Raw genomic sequence first — 20,228 nt, 5'->3', positions numbered from 1 at the left:
AAAGGGCGGGTTTGCTTTATTGCAAATGTCAGCTTAGAAGTACAGGGTCATCTACCCACATCTAATAAGCAAAAGTTTCCCCGCTTAGCTTTTCTCTTTTTTCAAGCGAAGATGAGATTAGATTTTGGCACGCACAGAAAGTTGCGCAAGTACCAGTTGCTCGACATACCTGCGTGGCCCGTGCGACGAAATAACTTCACGGGTTGGCAAAGTTTCAGTCACAGCGAATTATGCAAAAAATCTAGAGAGATTTAAGCTTCAATCTCGTTTAACGTTTAAAGCGACATATCAATGACTGCAACCATCATGTTGTATACAAACCTCGCAAACTTTTTTAAAACACGTTCTCTAGTGATACCTGCGAAAGTATTCAGTATAATTTCCGGTAAGATTTTCGTGGACAATCTGATCGATTTCTCTTACATTGTGTGCTAAGACTGAAACTTTTTACCTCAATCAAACCTCCGTCTCACGGTCCAAACAAACAGTGAGCAACTGAGATACTAGTATATGTCCGTGTTAAAACACACGAAAGGACTCTCAAGCACACTTCACTCTGATTGGGCAGAAAAACACAAAGCTTTTCTGGCACCAATTAGATGGCAGAACGACTGCGACCGTTTGGAACTAGTCTTGTAAGACAATGTCCCCAGGGGCTCTTCATGCCCTAACTTGAAATCGACCCACAGCCCCTGGGTGTCCGAGGATGGACTTGATCCCACACTGATAATCTAAATACTTTTTATCTTTTACAATGAGAACTCATTTTCTGTAAGTAGAAATATAAAGAAAGGCGCCTTATTACCTTCAAAGTAATTTAATACAAGAGAATAGGTCTTATTCTCCTGGTAATTATTAATGTCACGCAACGTAACGTAATTGGAAACGTTTTGGGGGTGCTTTAGCTCCATTCCACAAAGATCGTACTGATCGTTGATCAGGGGATGGTCAAATTGTATTGACGTGACAGTCTCCTTTGCCTCGCTAAAATTACTCTCCTCCTGAGCTGCTCGGATATCAGCATCATCAGCATCTCATTGGCGTAATAACGCACGCTGTCTTGAGAAGAAATGGGTGATCTGGGTAGTTGTGAGGAATTCCGATGACTGGAAAACTCGTGCACCATCGGTGCCCAGGGCACGCCGCGTTTCTCGAGCAACTACCTCAGCGTCAAGCTTGTGGCCTGTCGTCTGCCCTATTCGAAATTTAGACAGGAGGTACGACTTTTGTTTTTCGTTGAATCTGTAAGCCTTCTTTATTACTCTGAGAGCCCAGCCTTCTTTCAGAGAAACACGAGAATCTTCCTTTCCCACAGTACACTGGGTATACTGACGCACTATCCTTTTTCCTTTGTAGTAAATCTGAGATTGAAGTGTAAAAGTGTTATCGTGTGGTTATCAGACCTTGAGTGAAGTTTTTGTTTTTTCCAGTCTTTGGTATATTTATGATTGAGTCAGTTTGCTAGACATAACGTCTCGTAGTCACGTTCGACGCACTAAAAACTACTATAAAACGAATACAAGAATTGTAAAAACGTGTAAAATGGTATATAAAAGTCACTTGTAAAAATGTAGCGGAATTCCAAATCGATTTCGATCAATTACGATCCTCATCAGTAGTACTCCGCCATGTTTAAAATACTCATAAATAATTGTTCATATAAGTGACTCTGAAATGTCCACACTTCTTCCAGGCTTCATGTAAGCGGTCATGATGTATCAATCACAGCTCGTGGGATTTGAAAAAAGTTCCATTCGTTCTTGGAGTTCATAAGCGAGTCTTCGTTCACATTATTTATCCTCACTCCTTCAGTTATTTGTCTCAGCATCGCGTCATTGTGATAAACCCCCGTCACATCCATTCGGAACTGCTTTACCTCTCTATTGTGTTTCTCTTTACAGTGTTTCCACAATGCAGATCGTTCTTCCTTATTGTTAAGTGATTTCGTATGCTCTTTCCCTCTGGTATACGCGCTCCTGGCTGTTTCCCCTACGTATACGCTGTTACACTGGATACACTTAATCTCATACGTCACACTTTCTCTATCACACGGTCCTTTTCCACCTGTGCTACACACTGGGCAGTCTTCTCGTCCACACTGTCGCGGTTTAAATGGGTCGGACTTTTGGAGTAGTCGTTTAATGGCGATTCCGGCTTTCTCCACCACTTTAATATTGAAACCTTGCTGCTTTATTTCTGTCTGGTATTCCTTCCGTAACCGTGAGTTGGGCGTAGCTGGTACAAAAATTACTGATTCATTCCCGCCGCGTTTGTACCAGTTGGATTTCCTTTCGCTCTTTTCCTTTTCTCGTTCCACCTTTCTCCACTCCTTGGGTCGATGTAACGGTCTTTCTCCTTTTCGCTCAGCTCTTTGTCTCGCTCTAAAAGCTTTGAGGGCCGAATCTACAACCTCATATCTGAATTTCTTGCTGTACCCCGAGTATTGCATTCTCAGGACCATCTCGTTAACATTCTCTACTACTCGTTCCCATGGTAACAATCTGCTACAGTTAAGTAAGACCCGAAGGACTTCTTGGGTCAGGACTGTTCTCTTTGTACTCCAGCTTACGGCAGACCTAGCATGTATGACTGTCTTAGAAGCCATGCTCTTGGAATAAAACTCATACATGATCACTGAGGCTGAGGCTTTCTCGTCCTGCCTGTCTGTCTCTTCCCCTTTTGTTTCCATCCACACCTTCAAGTCAAGGATAGGTAGCTTTCCGTCCTGGTGTTTAGAGGGGTAATCTATTTCGAGTTGTATTGACGGGTGTATGTCGTTTCCTATCTGTTTTATCAATGTCATAGTCCTCTCATCGTCACTGATTCCTTGATCCTCAGCTACGGATCTCTCATCCATGTGAGTTTTTCCATCCTTGTACCTCATCCCAACTGGTGTTGCTTGCACAGCCATGTTGATGTCATCCACGTACCGTTTGTTCATTTTCATAACGATGGCCAATTCATTCAGCCTTGTTGCAAATTTTTCATCCCACCAAATCATGAAAATCTGGGCCAGTACCCCGGTTAATTTAAGGCCAATTGGACCACCTCTTATTTGCTTTCTGATCTCGTTATCAAATGTGAAAACATGATTTTTCATAATCACTGTCAATACGACTCTTAATGCCTCTTTCAACATAATACGTTTCGCACGTTCATCTGGCTGTGTGACTGGTGGGTTCCACGATTTAAATCTTTTCTCTTTCTGCTCCTCACTCCCACTTGCAGTGATCGTGGGTGGTCTCCCTCTATTCGTCTTTCTCGTTGGACATACATTTGTAATCTCCATCCTAGCTAGCACTTCCGGTGATGTCGTTAATGCCAGGTACAGACCCAACTCCTGACTGTTGATACTTCGGATACTGATGTTACTCTCGTAGAAAACCTCACACACCTTATCGATTGTGAACTCAATATCAAGACTAGGATATAAAGCAATCACGTCGGTGGAGCCAATTATTAAGTTGTCGTTATCCTGGTCCTGATTAACTCTGTTCATTTCCGCGATCATGTCTTCCGTGCTCGTGCATATGGCGCTATTCTCTCTCGATTTCCATACCTCTGTAAGTACAACGCTCACCAGGTGATATTTATGACAGCCCATTTAGGGTCTCATGTGGTGCGTGTTTGCTGAGATCGGACGTCGGTTATAATAAATAGAAATAATTCGCATTGGTACACTGAAATGCTTGTACAGAATGCTGTTCTCCCCCTGCATTCTCAGGAATTATTGATCAATATATACATATTATCTCTATATATATGAAAAACAACCATTGAATTGTTTAAGAGTCATTCAACAAACTGAGCAAGAGATATCATAGTTTTCCTACAGCTGAGGTCGTAATTTGCATAATGGTGATCGATGTAACAACCATATGTACATTTTCGACACTGATTTTATTTTCTCTTTGCTCTCACGCAACTCTGGATGTATGATTTCCCTTTCGCCTAATATCTTGGGGCATACCAGCTAAGAATTTCCAAAATTAAAGTTGATTTCAAAACCTTTTTCTACCTGGCAGGGAATAATTAGATTAACGTTTGTTTACACAACACATATCTTCTGCTCGCTCAGGACACAAATATTCGTGGTATTTCCAAAAGGAGGCGTTCCGATTCAAAGCCTCAAATTTTACTCAGGAATTGAATAAGGACATTTTATTCCGAATACCTAGTTAAAAAGTTATGTACCAGGTATACTTTTATCGCATTAAATTTTACCTATTTTTCGCCCCGTGCACAGCACTTTTTGAGGGTGTTGCTTTAGGGATAAAAAAAATCACAACATAGCAGTGTAATGAAAAAATTTACATAACACAAATGAATGGGAAGACTTTTTCTTAACACATGTAAAGTTTGGTGTTAACTGAATTCATTTTAAGCCCTCAACGGAGCTTGGATTTTGTAGTGAATTTTGGACAGTTTGCCAGGCGGAAAACCGCACTTAAACCGCGTTTTCAAACTTTCGCAAATTTCTGAAAAATTAACACTCGTCGGAACTTTTAAACTTGATTTTTGAAAACAGTTTACCAAAGGGTATCGTTGGGAAAAATATGAGCAATTCACCAAAATGGTCGCTGACGGACGATTCTCGATCCTAACAGGCAGCCATTCATAAACAACTCACAAGATGGTGAAAAAGAAAATGAAATAATTGTCGGATTCGCGTACAAATTAACTTCATCATAGCATATTAATGAACAAGAATTTAAAAAATATTACCTTTTGAAATATTTTTTGTAATTCTTGTAACTACATTTTCCTAAGTAACTCAAATTCTACGAAATAGTTTTTTTTCCCGCTCTGCATCGAGCAAGTAGCAACATAGCGACCCTGCGCCACGGTGGTTGTGTTTGGTATGTTTCGTTGCGTGGCGTTACTACTGTAAGGACATTTCCTATATGTACTCATTCATCTTGTAGACCTACTTTCCTAACTAAAGGCAAATTAACTAATCGCGAGTATTGTATGGTGAATCTACTATCTTCATCACTGAATGAAGGACAGTTGAATTAGAACAATGAAAGGAGTCACTAAATCAATGAACAACTCTACCTTGTGTAAGTTGATACGCCAGTAAGCAAAAGACAGTCGACCAATGGTGTTCAAAGAGCCTGTGCGACTCCTGTCATTTGCTGGCGCTGTACTATTGCTATGGCAACAGATGAAGCCTGACAAACACCTTTAAAGATTTTCCCAAAATAGTTTAATACAGATGTCAAAAAACTTTCCTAATGATAGCCATTAATGGCAGAAAACCCTTTCGAGCCTTCTTAATAAAGAAGTTTTGGTCATAGGAACAACTCAGCAGTTGGCTAAAGTTAATACTCATTGTATACGGGTGGGTGATTGCAGCGTCTCAGCAGTCTCCTCTGCTAGAAACCTCGGTTCTTGGTTTGACACAAAATTATCAATGGCTACCCACATAACGAAATTGTCTAGCTCTTGTTTTTATTATCTCTATAATATTCGGCGTTTACGGAAGTACCTCTCTAGACGGTGCACTGAGACTCTGGTGCATGCATTTGTGTCCATCTAGGATTGACTTTTACAACAGTATTTTGTATGGTATTCCTGACTATCGCTTAAATAAGCTTCAAAGAATACAGAATGCTGCTGCTAGACTGGTTTGTCAGCAGAGTAGATACTGCCATATTACACCTTTACTTTTTGATTTACACTGGCTACCAGTTAAATTTCGAATTGTTTTTAAAATTCTTTTAATTACTTTTAAGGTTCTTAAAGGTTTGGCACCTACATATCTAGCCTCTGTAATTTCCATTAAGTCACCTTCACAGTATAATTTTATGAGTTCTCGTGATAACCTCCTCCTTAGTTATCTTAAACAAGGACCCTGACTATAAGAGGGATAGCTCCTCCCCCGTCTTGTAACGCAATCTTTGCTTCCATGGCTAATCGAAGATGGCTGACTAATGGAAGGTGAAGGGGGAAAAAGAGATTTGTACACGAAGACCGATATCCTTGTCTTGTTTCAATTGATTTCCACTTGAAAATGTTTTTATTGACGATTAAAAAGGGACGAATGGAGAAATACTGAACTTCATTTGCAAAACTCAAAAAATTAGGCTATCGCAATTTGAATTTCGCGCTCCTAACGGCTCCTCCTATCGCGAGATGGTCGTACTGGCCTCTGACTCCCCTCCGTTTGCCTCAACTTCTTGAGCCGTCGATATCATTGACTAGAGGATCTCAGTACTGTGACATGCTCAGAGAGAGTGGTTTTCATGTACATATATGTACATTTATGTACATGTATGTAAATGTGTACGTGTATGTTGCGACATAACTCATCTTCCACTTCGAATTGATCCATTTTACGGTTGCTACAGTCGCGCACTAACTAGTCTTTAGCTTTAAAATTGCATTTTATTTTGCCATGGCGGATTTTCCATCAAAAAAAGCCAAAATAGCGCCGCGAGGTCTACGAGTCCGTTATACACTGGAGCTGGCGTTCGAACCCGGAATGGAAGAGCGATTGGAAAGCGTGAAGACAAGAATTCAGCGGTTGAAGGAACGCCTTCATTTAGCGAGTCGAACACCGATGGCAAATGTTATTTTGATGGAACGACTCTTAGACTTATTCGAATGGTCTGAACAAAGAGGTATGGTAAGTGAAAGTCACTCCTCTTTGTTTACATCTTGCTCGTTCGCTCAGGCTTCTCATCTCGCCAGCGACGCGGCCACCCAAACCGACATAAACGGGTCCAATGTTTTATCGCACGTTTTGAGTTATGGGGAGAAAAAGCCTCAAAAAAGGAAAAAAAAATAGAGCCAAGTTCGAGAATAGGTCCCTTTGAAAGGAACATAGTTTTCTAAGTATTTTGACACGGCACTATGTAGGATATTTTTTGCCTGAACATTTTAGACGCGCGTTGCAACGAGAAGCCTATTTCACTAGCTACTTATGGAAAGGTCGAGGTTTTCAATAGTTCTTGAGGCCCGTTCAGGCAATATAGCCGATGATAATTTGTTTTCCATCGGATTTCAGTCAACCAGACATGTTTCCAATCCGTGACCGAAATTATTTTATATGAGCACCCACGGGATTCGTATTTCAACACCACATATTCCGTTGGAGAAATGGCGCGCGATTCAAATAAAATTCTATCCAACGTGATCTCTTGTTTAATTGCAGAGGAGTTCTTGTATAAGTGTCACATGAAATCCCGTTGACAAAACGTCGAAGAAACTAACCACTTTATTACAACAATACAAAACCGGTATGAGAAGAGGATTTTTGTGAAAGATAATAAAGGTCATCAAAGCTAGTCCTCACCGCTAGCCCTCTGGCCGTTTGCCTTCCTTACAGAAATGACATCGCAAGCGGGTGTACATTCCGTGGAGCCAACTGAGTGGAGCCGATCATCTTTTCTTTGCCTTAAACGAAAATGGCAAAATTCGTAGAAGTTTGAGATATGCACTGGCTGCAAGTGACCTTTCGGTTACAGTAGTTTTGCCGATATCGCACGGTCACGGACTGGTTGATGTCGACAGTTCGGTGTCAGGGGTGAAATGACTGACGGCTTGCCCAGGGCAAAAGTCCTTTTATAGTCAGGGTCCTTGTAAAGTTGTCTAAAGTAACTATTGGTGATCGCTCCTTCACGTCTGCTGAGCCGAAACTTTGGAACGCGCTTCCTCTGGAAATTAGGTCTGAAAACACTGTTGCTGGCTTCAAGTCTAAACTTAAGACACATTTATTTCGTGCTGCGTTTTCATAGCCTGCCTAATATTAATTACTTTATTTTATTTTATAGGTTAATTATTCTATATATTGTGATCCTAACCTATTTATTATTGTTCTCTTAGTTTTTAAACTATTTAAATAGTGATATGTTGTAATGCGAATTTGAGCATATCCACATGGAATTTGCGCACTACAAATGCTGTATTATTATTATTATTAGTAGTAGTAGTAGTATTATAGTACACAAAACCATTAATAATATTGACTACATGAAAATTTTTTGTTTTTCAAATCCCTTTAAAGCTATCTAGACCATAGTTAGTAGAGGGGACTGGTTAGGAAACGCGGCAAACTTCAGAGGGCCGGCGTATAGTCTGTCCCCTGAGCTTCGCTTGCACGTCACGTGACCAATGACCCTGCACAGAACTAAAACAACATGGAGGAGATGACTTATTTTTCTTCGGCGACGATTTTGATGCCATATTGGAAACTTTGGAAAACGAGGAAGAATTACAAGAGCACTTTGTCGAAGCAGCTGACTCTGTAAGTCTTTTAGAAGCCTTTAAAACGTTATTTTCGCCCGAAAACGTTGTAGTTATTAATGCCCTTAGCAACGACATCGGTCGTAGTACAACAACATCTTTTACTGAAAGTCTTTCGATTTTTAGGTTAAATACGAAGAGGGAATTGTTTGCTAGTTGTGCCAAAAGAAATGCAAGACTAAGGCTGGATTAAAAAGACACAAGACAATAAAGCATAAGGAGGAACAAGCGCGGGGAAATCAACCGACTCAAGAGGCCAAATTCACTGCTGAAGACTTCGAAGCGTCATCAATGAAAGCACGAGATAAAATAATTGAAAGAAAAATCTACCCTCAAAGCGTAAGAGAAGAGCTACGAAGATATACGATTGCCTGGGATGAAGAAAATATGGACTTCTCAGAAGTAGAATCCATGTATTTGCGTTTGGTTAAAACTGGAAATGCAGAACAATTCTACTCGAAGTACCATTTAAGAATAGGCCTCAATTCAACAAAGAGTTTTGTGAGGTTGTCAAGTAATGCGGCAACACTGCTTAGTACCAAAGTGGCTGATTGTTTGATAGCTCACAGCAAACAGAAAGATGAATCACCAAATCCCAATATCCCTACTAAACTGTGCGACAGAGAAATGGCAGGGTTACAATATATTGGAGGATATGTGCTGCACAAGCTTTATAGCAAGGTGCACAATGTATATAATCCCACAGCACATACTGAACAAACAGCTTCAATACTGAAAGCTGGCAAAGCAGAAGATTTGCATGTTGCAAGGAGTCAAAAACTAATTTCATCTTTAAACCGAGGTGGACTTTGGGTTATTTCTAAACAAGTTCAAACAATTTTTAAGAGAATAGAACACAATTTTAGGATTCTGACATCAGGAAGTCTCCAGCTGAAGATTGACAATGCTAAGATAGAATCCAAATCAGCTTGTGATGTTCAATTGGTCTCAGCATATAACACCATGTTGTTAGACTTAGACATAGTGGTAGATGACAGCATTGCAAAAGATGTTTTGGACGGCATTATTCATTTATATCTTACAGTGCGGTTCTTTCACTGGCCAAAGATGTTATACAGAAACACAAAATTTAATGTAAACAAATGAAGACAAAAACACTACGAAAGGAAATTTATAGAGCCAGCAAAGAACAAGAAATGCAGATATTGTTAGAATTAAGAGCCTGCAACAACTTGTCAATAAATAATTTATTACAAAAGATTAATTTGGTAGCTACAACCTGTAACATATTAAATATTGCTCATTAATGATTACTTTATAGACAAAAATGAGCATAAAGGCTTTATGGTTAAAATGAATAAAGGCTGATAGTTTCGAAAGAAACTGTTTGGGGCTACATCGGTGGGAGTAACGAAATAATTTGGATATATCAACAACGTTGAAATGGTAAATTGGCCACCGTAACGATTACAAAAGCTGACGTTTCGAGCGTTAGCCTTTCGTCGGAGCGAATCCGACGAAGGGCTAACGCTCGAAACGTCAGCTTTTGTAATCGTTACGGTGGCCAATTTACCATTTCAACTTTGTTGATATATCGAAATTATATGGTTAAAGTATATAACATAGAGTAACACCTATTTATTTTCAGCCAGTCTTCCCGCCACTTCTTGCATTCTGCGTTTCGCGACGCCGGTAGCTGAACTAGCCATGGCCATGATAATTATACTCCATTTTTTCATGTTCACCATGGTTAGCAGTTGTCAATCAACCACCGTAGCATGCTTTCTCGCTCCTCCAGCCTTTCTTCGTCTTCCTCTTCAACTAAATGAAGAAGGAGGAACAAAATTTAGGACAGTCAAATGCACTGTAAATTCTTTTAATTCTGAGCCTTACTGTTCTTAAAAGTTGACTGATTTTGTGGTCTGTAAGCATCCTGGAGTCTATACTCTGTTTTATGTTCTTGAGAGATGGGATTCAAACATACATTGAGAAGAAAGATAGGAAATTAAGGTTGGTCCAGACTTACCTCCTTTACTCTCTTTGGAACAGTCCTTATTCTGGAGAGATGGATTAAAAGAAAACTGTAACACACTTTTTTCCACAGCAGAATACAGAGTAGGAAGGTAAAAAATGGGACTATCAGGTTTCATAAATATGGTGGTGTCTTCGATTCAAATCTTATTTCGGGGTATGAAGGTTATCGGTCAACTTTTGTTACAAAAAGTTTTTAAGTTAAAGTACTCCGTGTTCTCTGCCATAAATTTTTCTATAAGATTTCACACCTTATCCTCCTGCTTAGGACATCACGTTTGTATACAGAAAGTAAAGCTAAGCATAACATTACAGACTTAATTTAACACTTAGGGACACGAACCTTTTCACCCTCTCCACTACCTAGTATTGGAGCTTCGTCCTCATGGACGGTGGCTGTCTTTGGGGTGCTAACTGCCGGTATAGGCATATTGTGCTCCGATTGTACTCTGGATTTTAAACAGATCAATAGGAAACAGTGATACACCTTATTTTAACAGTAAAATGCCCTTTGGAGATTAAGTTGTAGTGAGATGACAATGTTTGAAAATTGTTTGTGGGATTTTGTTATGAATCTGAGTAGGGATGACTAGTACATCAGATGACTGCCGTCAAAGAGAAGTTCCAGTCCCATGTTTATCTCTGCACTTGTTTTTCTGTAAAATTCAGAAAACTGTAAGGAAAAATGTCTGCTCTACGGATCAGAAAATACAATAGAATCAACCCACTAGGTTTCTGTTTAAGCCACATAAATTTATTATTTCAAACTTTTTTGTTGATGTAAAATGTGCTGCAAACTGACTAAACTTGAAAACAATTATCACGGGTTTTGTGAAGTCGGTTTTCCTAATGGACTTCAGGCTATTGTTATGCTAATTTCTTTGATTGCTTGGGTCAGTTCTTTGTCTATGATCCGTGTATAAGTTGAGGGTCATTTTTTGAGCTGACTTTTTGGTCATAAAGGGTCGACTTATACACGGATAGATACGGTATTAGTCATACACAATTTACCTTCTTGCAGCCTGATACTGACGCACAATAGCATATATCTCCTGTGAAAACAGGATCAAAGAATCATTTTAACACTAGCAACAAAATAAAGACAGTTACAAAGAAACTTTTCAGGTACCCAGACCAATAATGACATAACTTAATGGATTCTATAGTCAAATATATAGTGAAAAGCAAAGTGTCACTTTACCTTTCTTCCTCGCAGCAGACTCAAGCATTAGAAATTAGCAATTTAATGCAAGGCACCAAATAAATCAGCAAACATTTCTGACAAGCCTCTACTTCAAGGACTGCTATTCCCTTACATTTTAGAGGTAACAGTTATTTAAAACGAACATTCCTGCACAAGTAGGACATTACCTGTGACATATCAGAAAAATCAGTTCCATTCTCATGGCCCTCAACTTTCTGTGGGCAGTCGTCACTCCCTTCCATTTCTGAGAGAGCACAAAGCAACTTTAAAATAGTTATTATTATGTGACTCGTAAGGCCCTACATTACTTTTTATTACCATAACTAAAAATAATTCCATGATGGCTGTACGCAGTAGCACGAACAAGTTCCTAAAAGGTTGTAATACCCAATATATGCCTCTGTCAAATACAAAACAAAAGAAGATGGAGAGAGAAACAGCAGTCATATGTCATAATGCTTATTGAATGGCTTAGGTCAAACCAGGTAAAAAAAAAATATTTGCCTCTCAGTCAAAAATGCATTCTTAGTTCTAGTACTGCATTGCCATCCAAGAAGTTGAAAAAGTAAGCTTAAGCACTCTTTTTCACAGAAGTTTGCATATATTATCAAACATTACCAGCCAGAACATCAGAAGCTGGCCATGCAGTAACTCAAATAAATACAACAATTTAAAGTCATGGTGCATCATGAAATTATTATTTTAACCAAAATTTAGGAGTATGATTGTTTATGGGTATAGCATATTTGAATCAATGTCAGTACCTGACAAGTTTGGATGAATGTTGGGTTAGGGGAGGGGTGAGTGCCCAGTTGCTCAAATACTAGTCAACACTTATCCACTTGTGTCTGCATGGGGGATTTTTGGTTTATGTGTACCTATTGACAACTGAACAATACCTATCTGATTTAATTTCCTTACGGTAAAAAAAAACAAAACAAAAAAACAAAACTACCTTTTCTCTCGTTTGTTTATTTTTTTTGGTTTGATTTTTCAAAAGTGAAATATTACTTCAAATATTGGACCATGGCCCTTCCTATGTATACAGCATCATAAATACACTATTGATAAACATGCAAACATGATAATGGCACTCCAATACCATTCTCAATATGATCAAACTGTTTCAAAAATGTTTATAATAAGTACTTAACTAGCAAAATCTTTGAATAAAATTGATGCCGATTTATGGGAAACTTACCATGATAATTTGCCAATTTAAGCTATGTACATAATAATTACAATCTGCTAGTGAAACTTGCCCTATTTTGTGCTTCAATGCTGACAAATATTCAAGTAAGGACAAAATGTAATAAAAATTGCATGTTTTGTGTTTTGCTTGTGCTTTTCTTGTGACAAATGGACAGTCAAATAAGAGCCCATATTGGATAAACAAAATTAATGCAGTTCTCTTTATTGACTGTATTTTCCGAAATTGGATGGGAACACTTTCAAAGGCTTTCTGTGGTACAAACACCAAAAAATTAACATTTTGAATCAATAAATCAATATTTTCAAACTCACCAGCAGTTACAATTTGTACGGCTCCACCCACGTGCACACAAACAGTACTTGTGTGCTGCTGTTCTTTAGCAGCTGAGCCATTTGTCTGAACATTATCCAAGCAAAGTCCACTGTAATACTGCGACATAGGAATGAAAAGAATTAAAAAGTTTGAGAAATCTTTAAGGTAACAATGGATTCGTCTTTCAAAAAGTAAGTACTCAATTAATGAAGGGAAATCTTAATTCCCTACACATTAATTAAACTGATGTAATTTGAATAGGTAAGGAAGAATAAAATAACATTCCATCAAAATAAAACTTTATCACACATTCTTCCTCGGCCAGTAACTCGCATTTGAGCATCAGTGTTTGACATTGGGGAGTAGCCAGGTTTGAATTTGTGCATTCAAGTCAAATGCAGTAGCAATATCCCGGAAGAGGTGAAAGCAGACAACGCCCAATGTCAGATACTGTCAACTTAAATCAAATTATCTTGTAGCAGTATATTTATTCACCAAATTTTTTAAAACTACCTTACTAGGCTCATTTCTGTACTACTGGCTACAAATGACTTTCAATTCTCAATTTTTGAGGTAAAGTCAAGGCAGTTTACCACTTAATACCATTAAAAATAAATAGCTAAAAAATCTAAAGCCCATACTTGTGGCTACAAAGCTACACGCATAATTTGGCTTTGTGGATAAGCAGGAATAATTGGCCTCCACATTTACAAAACTTTTCCTCATCATGTGGGTCTCAGATACTTGCAATATTTTCAATACCTTTTGTTCATCTTGTTCTTGCATTGAGAAATCTTCATTTGTTGTCGGCTGATGCCGACAGTGAACTATGAGACAACAACAGCACAAAGCTTAAAATACCTTGAGTTGACCAAAAAATTTATAGGAAACATAAATAAGTGGAGAAACACCTCCTTACAGATCAAATGGAGTAGATAGAGATTATTACAGAGAAAAAATGCACAAGTGATTTCTATTCACAAGTTGCGATGCATAAAACAAACCAACAAGTGGGCACAACAAACAAGACTTAAACCCACCCGCTTTCAACCAGTATCCAACATGTTTATTATTTGGCCTCGATGTTTTACACCATCATAAAGCTTGAAGTACCTGGAAGTTGATTTCTGTCAACTTGCGATCCTTGTTGTCTTGTTTCAGTGTTCACTTCACAATTGATATCACCAACTACACTTGTGGTAAGAGGAGCAACAACACCATCAGCAGGGCTGAAACCATTAACAACAAAACTGTGCTCTGTTTCATTCATTGTATCTCTGTCAGATTGAGGAATAATATCAGCTTTAAAATAGCTGTAGGTTTAATTGTCAAATATATTGTAGGTGTGCACCAATATATATAATGTAAACAAAAAAGGTCATCTCATTAAGTAAAATCAAGCAAACGTTAATTAAATAACATGTATTTGCAAAATATGACATTAAAAATAATTCTCTTGGACAAAAATTTTGATTTAACAACCTTACAAGTCACTAAATTTATTTTTGGATTAAACTTCACTTTTAAGTGTTGACCATCTTTGGAAAATTAAGTGAAACAAAATTAGCATATGTAGATTTTCACCGAAAAGATACCCCTCTTTCTTAACAAGCAACTTACACGTTTGGAGCTCCATCAGGGACTCTTTCGTACGACCCATTTGCAGTTGCTGCACTGGAGTGCTTATGAAAACAAACAACAACTAATAAATAATACGTTTAGGTCAAACAGTACAGTACTTCTGTAAATATCGACTACGTTCAAATGTACTGAACATTGCTTCTCACCAATCTAACAACGCATGTCAACTCAAAACTCGCAGATCTAAAAGAATTATACATTTGGTTTTCAAAATTCCACATTTTCTAAGTCTCCTTGGATGTTTGTGTGTCCCAAGGAAAACTGTTTGAAGCATACAATTGGAAATTGTACGTGTACAATAACCAACAGCTCTTAGTGATGAACCTTCGTCGAGGAAAGAAGAATTGGTTAAGTTACGAAGAAAGTGGTAACTCAAAAAACTAGTAGGAAGTGAGCAGAGTTTAGGAGGCTAATGTTGAAGTAAAAGAATAAGATCACAGTGATTCACTATGCTTATTGTGGAGATAAAAAGACCACGAGGTTGTGATTTCTTGTTACCTTTGAAAACTCGAAGTGAACATTCTCGACTGGACCAGGACGTCCAGAAGGAGCTGTCCGAGTGGATGAGGTGGGCATATGATTTTCCTTTGAATCCTCCATTTCTGAAAAAGAGTATGTAAACTAAATTTTGACATCACATGAAATGCCATCAACGCGATAGTTCGTTGTCTTACTGTCATCGATCGAACACTCAGATCGTTTCGCGTTCATCATCATCATCATCATAGTTTATTTAATAAAGCAGGTTGAGGGATAGGCAAGACACTACGTCCTGATGTGGACCTGCATCAATTCAACTGTCAATTAATAAATACCTAATGAGTGAATAGACCGAAAATGGTATGTAAATAATGACAATTAAAAGAAATAAATATTAATAACAATACGGAGTAAATGTTAAAAGTATTTAAAGTCAACAGATTTGTAGGAAACGCTGCAGGAAGCTTTAGCAAAACAGATAGATTTCAGAATTCTCTTATTTTCCATTAGTTTTCTCTTGAAGGAAGTTAAGTTTGAACAGTTCTTCATGTCTTCGGGAAGGAGGTGGGCCAATAAAGTTCTGGCTAGAAATAATCAGGGCTTCACATTTCGATTCGTTGGCGATTAATCTGTTTGATTGACACCAGGTGCACAGCTGGTCTAGTACAGACTGGAGTGTTAAGATGATATCGTTGATGTTGTTTCCAATGTAAAAATAGTGGTATCATCGGCAAACATAAATAATTCACCACTAGTTATTGATTCTGGAAGATCGTTTACAAATATTGAAAATAATGTAATCGGTAAGCCACAAATGCAAATCGCCAGATATCCCAATTGCCTTTAGCTTCTCTAGAAGGATGGTATGGTTCACTGTGTCAAATGCTTTTCGAAAGTCAATAAAAAGCAGGCCCACTTTAAGGCCCTTGTCCAGCACATTTTTCCAGGTCTCTGTTAGGTGAAGTAAGAGGCTTTCAGTTGAATAATTTTTCGGAAAACCCCACTGTCTATGAGATAACAAGCCTTGTGTGTGCAAACGGTTGTTCAAGGTATCACTGACAACATCTTCTAAGATTTTCCCAGGGATACTGAGGAGGGAGATAGGTCTGTAGTTGTTCACTTCTGTTGGTGAGCCTTTCTTAAATAAGGGGTTAACGCGTGATAATTTCCAGCTTGAAGGGAAAGATGCATCACATATACTCTTCCTGAAGATTGGTAAAAGACTGTGGATAACAGGGTCACCAATCATGGAGAGGACCCTGGAGGATAATTGGTCTGTACCAGTAGCCTTGGGGTTAGCAGCTTTAGTCAGTTTGTTTTTTACCAGTTCCCAGCTCACGTCAGTTTTGTCCCTGGTAGGAGTGACCCTAGTGATAAAGGTGTTTATACATGACAAGTTCAAAGGGTCAAGTTACTTAGTGAGGTCTTTGCTGACATTCACAAAAAAAGTCATTAAAATACTCTGTCTTCTCTAAATCATGGGTTATTATCTCCTCGTTGTGATCACAGATTGGACCAATGTTTTTAACTTTGTGTTTCCTCAAGACTTGGTTGGTCAATTTCCAAAATTCATTAGAATCAGTAGTTTCATTGAATAATTTTTGCCAATAATCAGCTTCAGCACTTCTTAGTAGCTTCTTAACCTCATATCGCTTCTGTTTGTAGAGACCCCATAATTCGGGGTCGCCTAATGACTTTGCCTTTTTAAGGAGCTTGTATCTTTTGTTCATTTCTTTCCTGATGGAGGTGATGATCCAAGGAAGAGACTTATCTCTTATTTTAGCATCTCGTGGGGGTAGGTGGTGATGTAATATTTCATTGTATAGACATTGCCAAGCGTCTACACAGTCATCGATGTCGTTGAATAAACTAGTTATATGCCAGGGAGCCCCGTCAAAGTCACTTCTAAGTTGCCTTGTGTCTAGTGATTCAAAATTCCTGGTTGGGATAACTTTGGATTTTGCATTACCTCTTGTAACTTTGAAGACAGCGAATATTAGGTTGTGGTCAGAGATACCCAGGTCGATGGAGCCAGAGGTTTGGATTTTTGAGGGTTGACTAGTGATCACGAGGTCAATAAGTGAATTGGAGGTGACAGTAATACGGGTTGGGCTGTTGATGTTTTTTAGTCCACAGCTACATAGAATCCCTCGTAGGCGTTTTCCATATTCGGATTCCCTATTGTTAGGTTTGCAACATATCAGAGTTGAAGTCGCCAACAAGGAGTACATTTTTTCTTTTCAGCCAGATATTAGCAATCAGGTCTCTGAAAGAGTCGAAAAAGGAGTCATCGGGTGGTCTGTAGACACAGCCAACAAGGAAGGATTGGGATCTCATGGTAATGTTCAGCCATGATGCTTCTAAATTTGGTCTTTCCCAAGAAACAGAAGGGTATACAGTAAGATCTTCTTTGAAATATCTCAGAACACCACCTCCACAGGAACTGCGATCCCTCCTCACGAATTTATATCCAGAAATTCTGATCCAATCGTCTGACATACTTGAGTTAAGGTGGGTCTCAGTAATACCAAGAAGGTCAAACTTGATCTCGTACGAGAGGTGCTGGACCTCACACAGCTTGTTTATAAGGTCATTGATGTTGAGATGACCAATTTTAAGGTTCTTATCGCCAACTGTTTGTTTAAGCACGAGAAAAGGATCTTCCTGGGATTCTGTAAGCTTGCTGTCGTTTACATTCGAGGTAGTAGTTGTAAGTGGGGATTCATTTCGGGAGATATTTGCAGTAATCTCAGTGGATTGTTGGCAGTGAGGACAAGACCACTTAAAGGTTGTCAGGCGTTGCAAGTTTTTGTAATTGTTGGGCTTGATGTTGCCGCATCGGATATGGCACCATTTTTCACATTGGTCACAAATCACCGCTCTGTGGTTGCAAGCGACGGTCTTCAAACAAACAGAGCACTTTGGAGGAATGAGCTCGGACCAGGATTGAGGGAAACATCGCCGCTTCTAAGGAGACGACTTTGTTGAAAACTTGTGTCGGAGTTGGCATAGTGGTATGTCCTCGAGGGCTTATACTATTTTGCGAAACGAAACGAAACGAAATTGTACTATTTTGCGAAATGAAATGAAACGAAATTTTGCCATATGGCGTTTTTTCGCCTTTATTTTTCACCTTCATTCTTCGTCCGAAACAAAATGTTCCCACCAATAAAATGATTAATATTTTTAAGAGCCTGCTCGCCTCTCATTTTATTGACCATAGTAGAATTCGTTTCGCAAAGTGGTAATTTTGACAGAATTACTATTTTGCGAAATGGCATTTTTTTCACCTTTATTTAGCAAATATGTCCTCTTTGCCCGAAAGAAAATGAAAGACAACTACTTGTTTTTGTTCTCGATTGCTCTTTATTGGCTCAGAGTTTACTCTTTATTGTTGTAATAATTCTGTTTTCTATTCTGCTCTGTATTCCTTGTATTTTGTTCTGTTCTATTTATGGTTGCCGCAACTCGATTTTATCGCTGACCAACAAGCCACATGCGTGACTGGCAATTTCAGCCGAACTCAATTAACGCTCGATGTTTAGTCAAACTGCTAGGAAAATACGTTATAAGGTGACCAGAGGTGACCAGGCTATTAGAAATATTGATCATTTTATTAGTGGAAACATTTTGTTTCGGACGAAGAGGGCATATTTGCTAAATAAAGGCGAAAAAAGGCAATCTTGCAAAATTTCGTTTCGTTTCACAAAATAGTATAGAAAATAGAATTATAACAACAATAAACAGTAAACTCCGAGCCAATAAAGAGCAATCGAGAACAAAAACAAGTAGTTGTCTTTCATTTTGTTTTGGGGAAAGAGGACATATTTGCTAAATAAAGGTGAAAAAAACGCCATTTCGCAAAATAGAAATTCTGTCAAAATTACTACTTTGCGAAACGAGTTCTATTATGGTCAATAAAATGAGAGGTGACCAGGCTCTTAGAAATATTGATCATTTTATCAGTGGACACGTTTTGTTTCGGACGAGGAGGACATATTTGCTAAATAAAGCGAAAAAACGCCATTTCGCAAAAGAGTAATTCTGTCAAAATTACTACTTTGCGAAACGAGTTCTATTTTAGTTAATAAAATGAGAGGTGACCAGGCTCTTAGAAATATTGGTCATTTTATTAGTGGAAACATTTTGTTTCGGACGAGGAGGGCATATTTGCTAAATAAAAGCGAAAAAACGCCATTTCGCAAAATAGTAATTCTGTCAAAATTACTACTTTGCGAAACGAGTTCTGTTATGGTCAATAAAATGAGAGGTGACCAGGCTCTGAGAAATATTGATCATTTTATTGGTGGAAACATTTTGTTTTGGACGAAGAGGACATATTTGCTGAATAAAGGTGAAAAAACGCCATTTCGCAAAATAGTAATTCTGTCAAAATTACTACTTTGCGAAACGAGTTCTGTTATGGTCAATAAAATGAGAGGTCACCAGGCTCTAAGAAACATTGATCATTTTATTGGTGGAAACATTTTGTTTCGGACGAAGAAGACATATTTGCTGAATAAAGGTGAAAAAACGCCATTTCGCAAAATAGTAATTCTGTCAAAAATTACTACTTTGCGAAACAAATTCTACTATGGTCAATAAAATGAGAGGTGAGCAGGCTCTTAGAAATATTGATCATTTTATCAGCGAAAACATTTTGTTTCGGACGAGGACATATTTGCTAAATAAAGGCGAAAAAACGCCATTTCGCAAAATTTCGTTTCGTTTCGTTTCGCAAAATAGTACAATTTCGTTTCGTTTCGTTTCGCCAAATAGTATAAGCCTCCTCGAGCCAAGATACCTTCCACCACGTGGACCAGAAACAAAATGGCTGACACGCTCACACGTTGGGAAAGGCTTGACTGAATTTACTTGTTCCTAGTGTAAAAGTAACAATCATCTAAAGGGAGATTAGCCAGTTTTGATCCTTTCTTACATTTTCTGTACTTCTAACAAGCTTGCATACCTTCAAAAGTCCTTTCTCTCCACGGATAAATTGCTTCTTCTTTCGTCAAGTAGGGAGCTCCAGATTCGAGTGCGACAACGGCAAGTAACTTATGGCAGTGTCCATATAGACTAACCAATGGAATGTGGTTTTATTTCTTCCAATCAAAAGGCGTTGTGAACGTGTCT

General features: G+C 38.4%; 2 protein-coding genes across 2 annotated transcripts; one reads left to right on the top strand and one right to left on the bottom strand.

The window, feature by feature from the left end:
* The first annotated feature begins 6,143 nt into the window (after positions 1-6,143).
* LOC148725592 (uncharacterized) lies at positions 6,144-9,735 on the top strand. The gene is made up of 2 exons (XM_088729610.1): positions 6,144-8,251; positions 8,377-9,735. Exon 2 carries the CDS (start codon positions 8,542-8,544, stop codon positions 9,355-9,357), a length of 816 nt encoding a protein of 271 aa, XP_088585736.1. The 5' UTR covers positions 6,144-8,251; positions 8,377-8,541; the 3' UTR covers positions 9,358-9,735.
* Positions 9,736-9,758: 23 nt separating this feature from the next.
* On the bottom strand, positions 9,759-20,190 carry LOC111326196 (uncharacterized). The gene is made up of 11 exons (XM_088729609.1): positions 20,062-20,190; positions 15,111-15,214; positions 14,592-14,653; positions 14,085-14,248; positions 13,734-13,798; positions 12,971-13,088; positions 11,614-11,690; positions 11,254-11,294; positions 10,586-10,691; positions 10,238-10,268; positions 9,759-10,032 (listed from the first exon to the last, which is right to left on the bottom strand). The coding sequence occupies exons 2-11, from the start codon at positions 15,210-15,212 to the stop codon at positions 9,962-9,964; spliced, it is 837 nt and encodes a 278-aa protein (XP_088585735.1). The 5' UTR covers positions 15,213-15,214; positions 20,062-20,190; the 3' UTR covers positions 9,759-9,961.
* Positions 20,191-20,228: the final 38 nt, after the last annotated feature.

Source organism: Stylophora pistillata, chromosome 8, assembly GCF_964205215.1.
Source record: "Stylophora pistillata chromosome 8, jaStyPist1.2, whole genome shotgun sequence".
In the NCBI taxonomy this organism is placed as follows: domain Eukaryota; kingdom Metazoa; phylum Cnidaria; class Anthozoa; order Scleractinia; family Pocilloporidae; genus Stylophora; species Stylophora pistillata.
This window is presented reverse-complemented; position numbering and strand designations above follow the sequence as displayed.

Excerpts from the sequence above, each read along its gene's own strand:
- LOC111326196 (XM_088729609.1), bottom strand. The coding sequence starts at position 15,212 with ATGGAGGATTCAAAGGAAAATCATATGCCCACCTCATCCACTCGGACA. Across the intron at positions 10,269-10,585 it reads GTAGTGGAGAGGGTGAAAAG|AATAAGGACTGTTCCAAAGA; the intron begins GTTCGTGTCCCT and ends CCATCTCTCCAG. Across the intron at positions 10,033-10,237 it reads TTCCAAAGAGAGTAAAGGAG|TTGAAGAGGAAGACGAAGAA; the intron begins GTAAGTCTGGAC and ends TTCTTCATTTAG.
- LOC148725592 (XM_088729610.1), top strand. The coding sequence starts at position 8,542 with ATGAAAGCACGAGATAAAATAATTGAAAGAAAAATCTACCCTCAAAGC.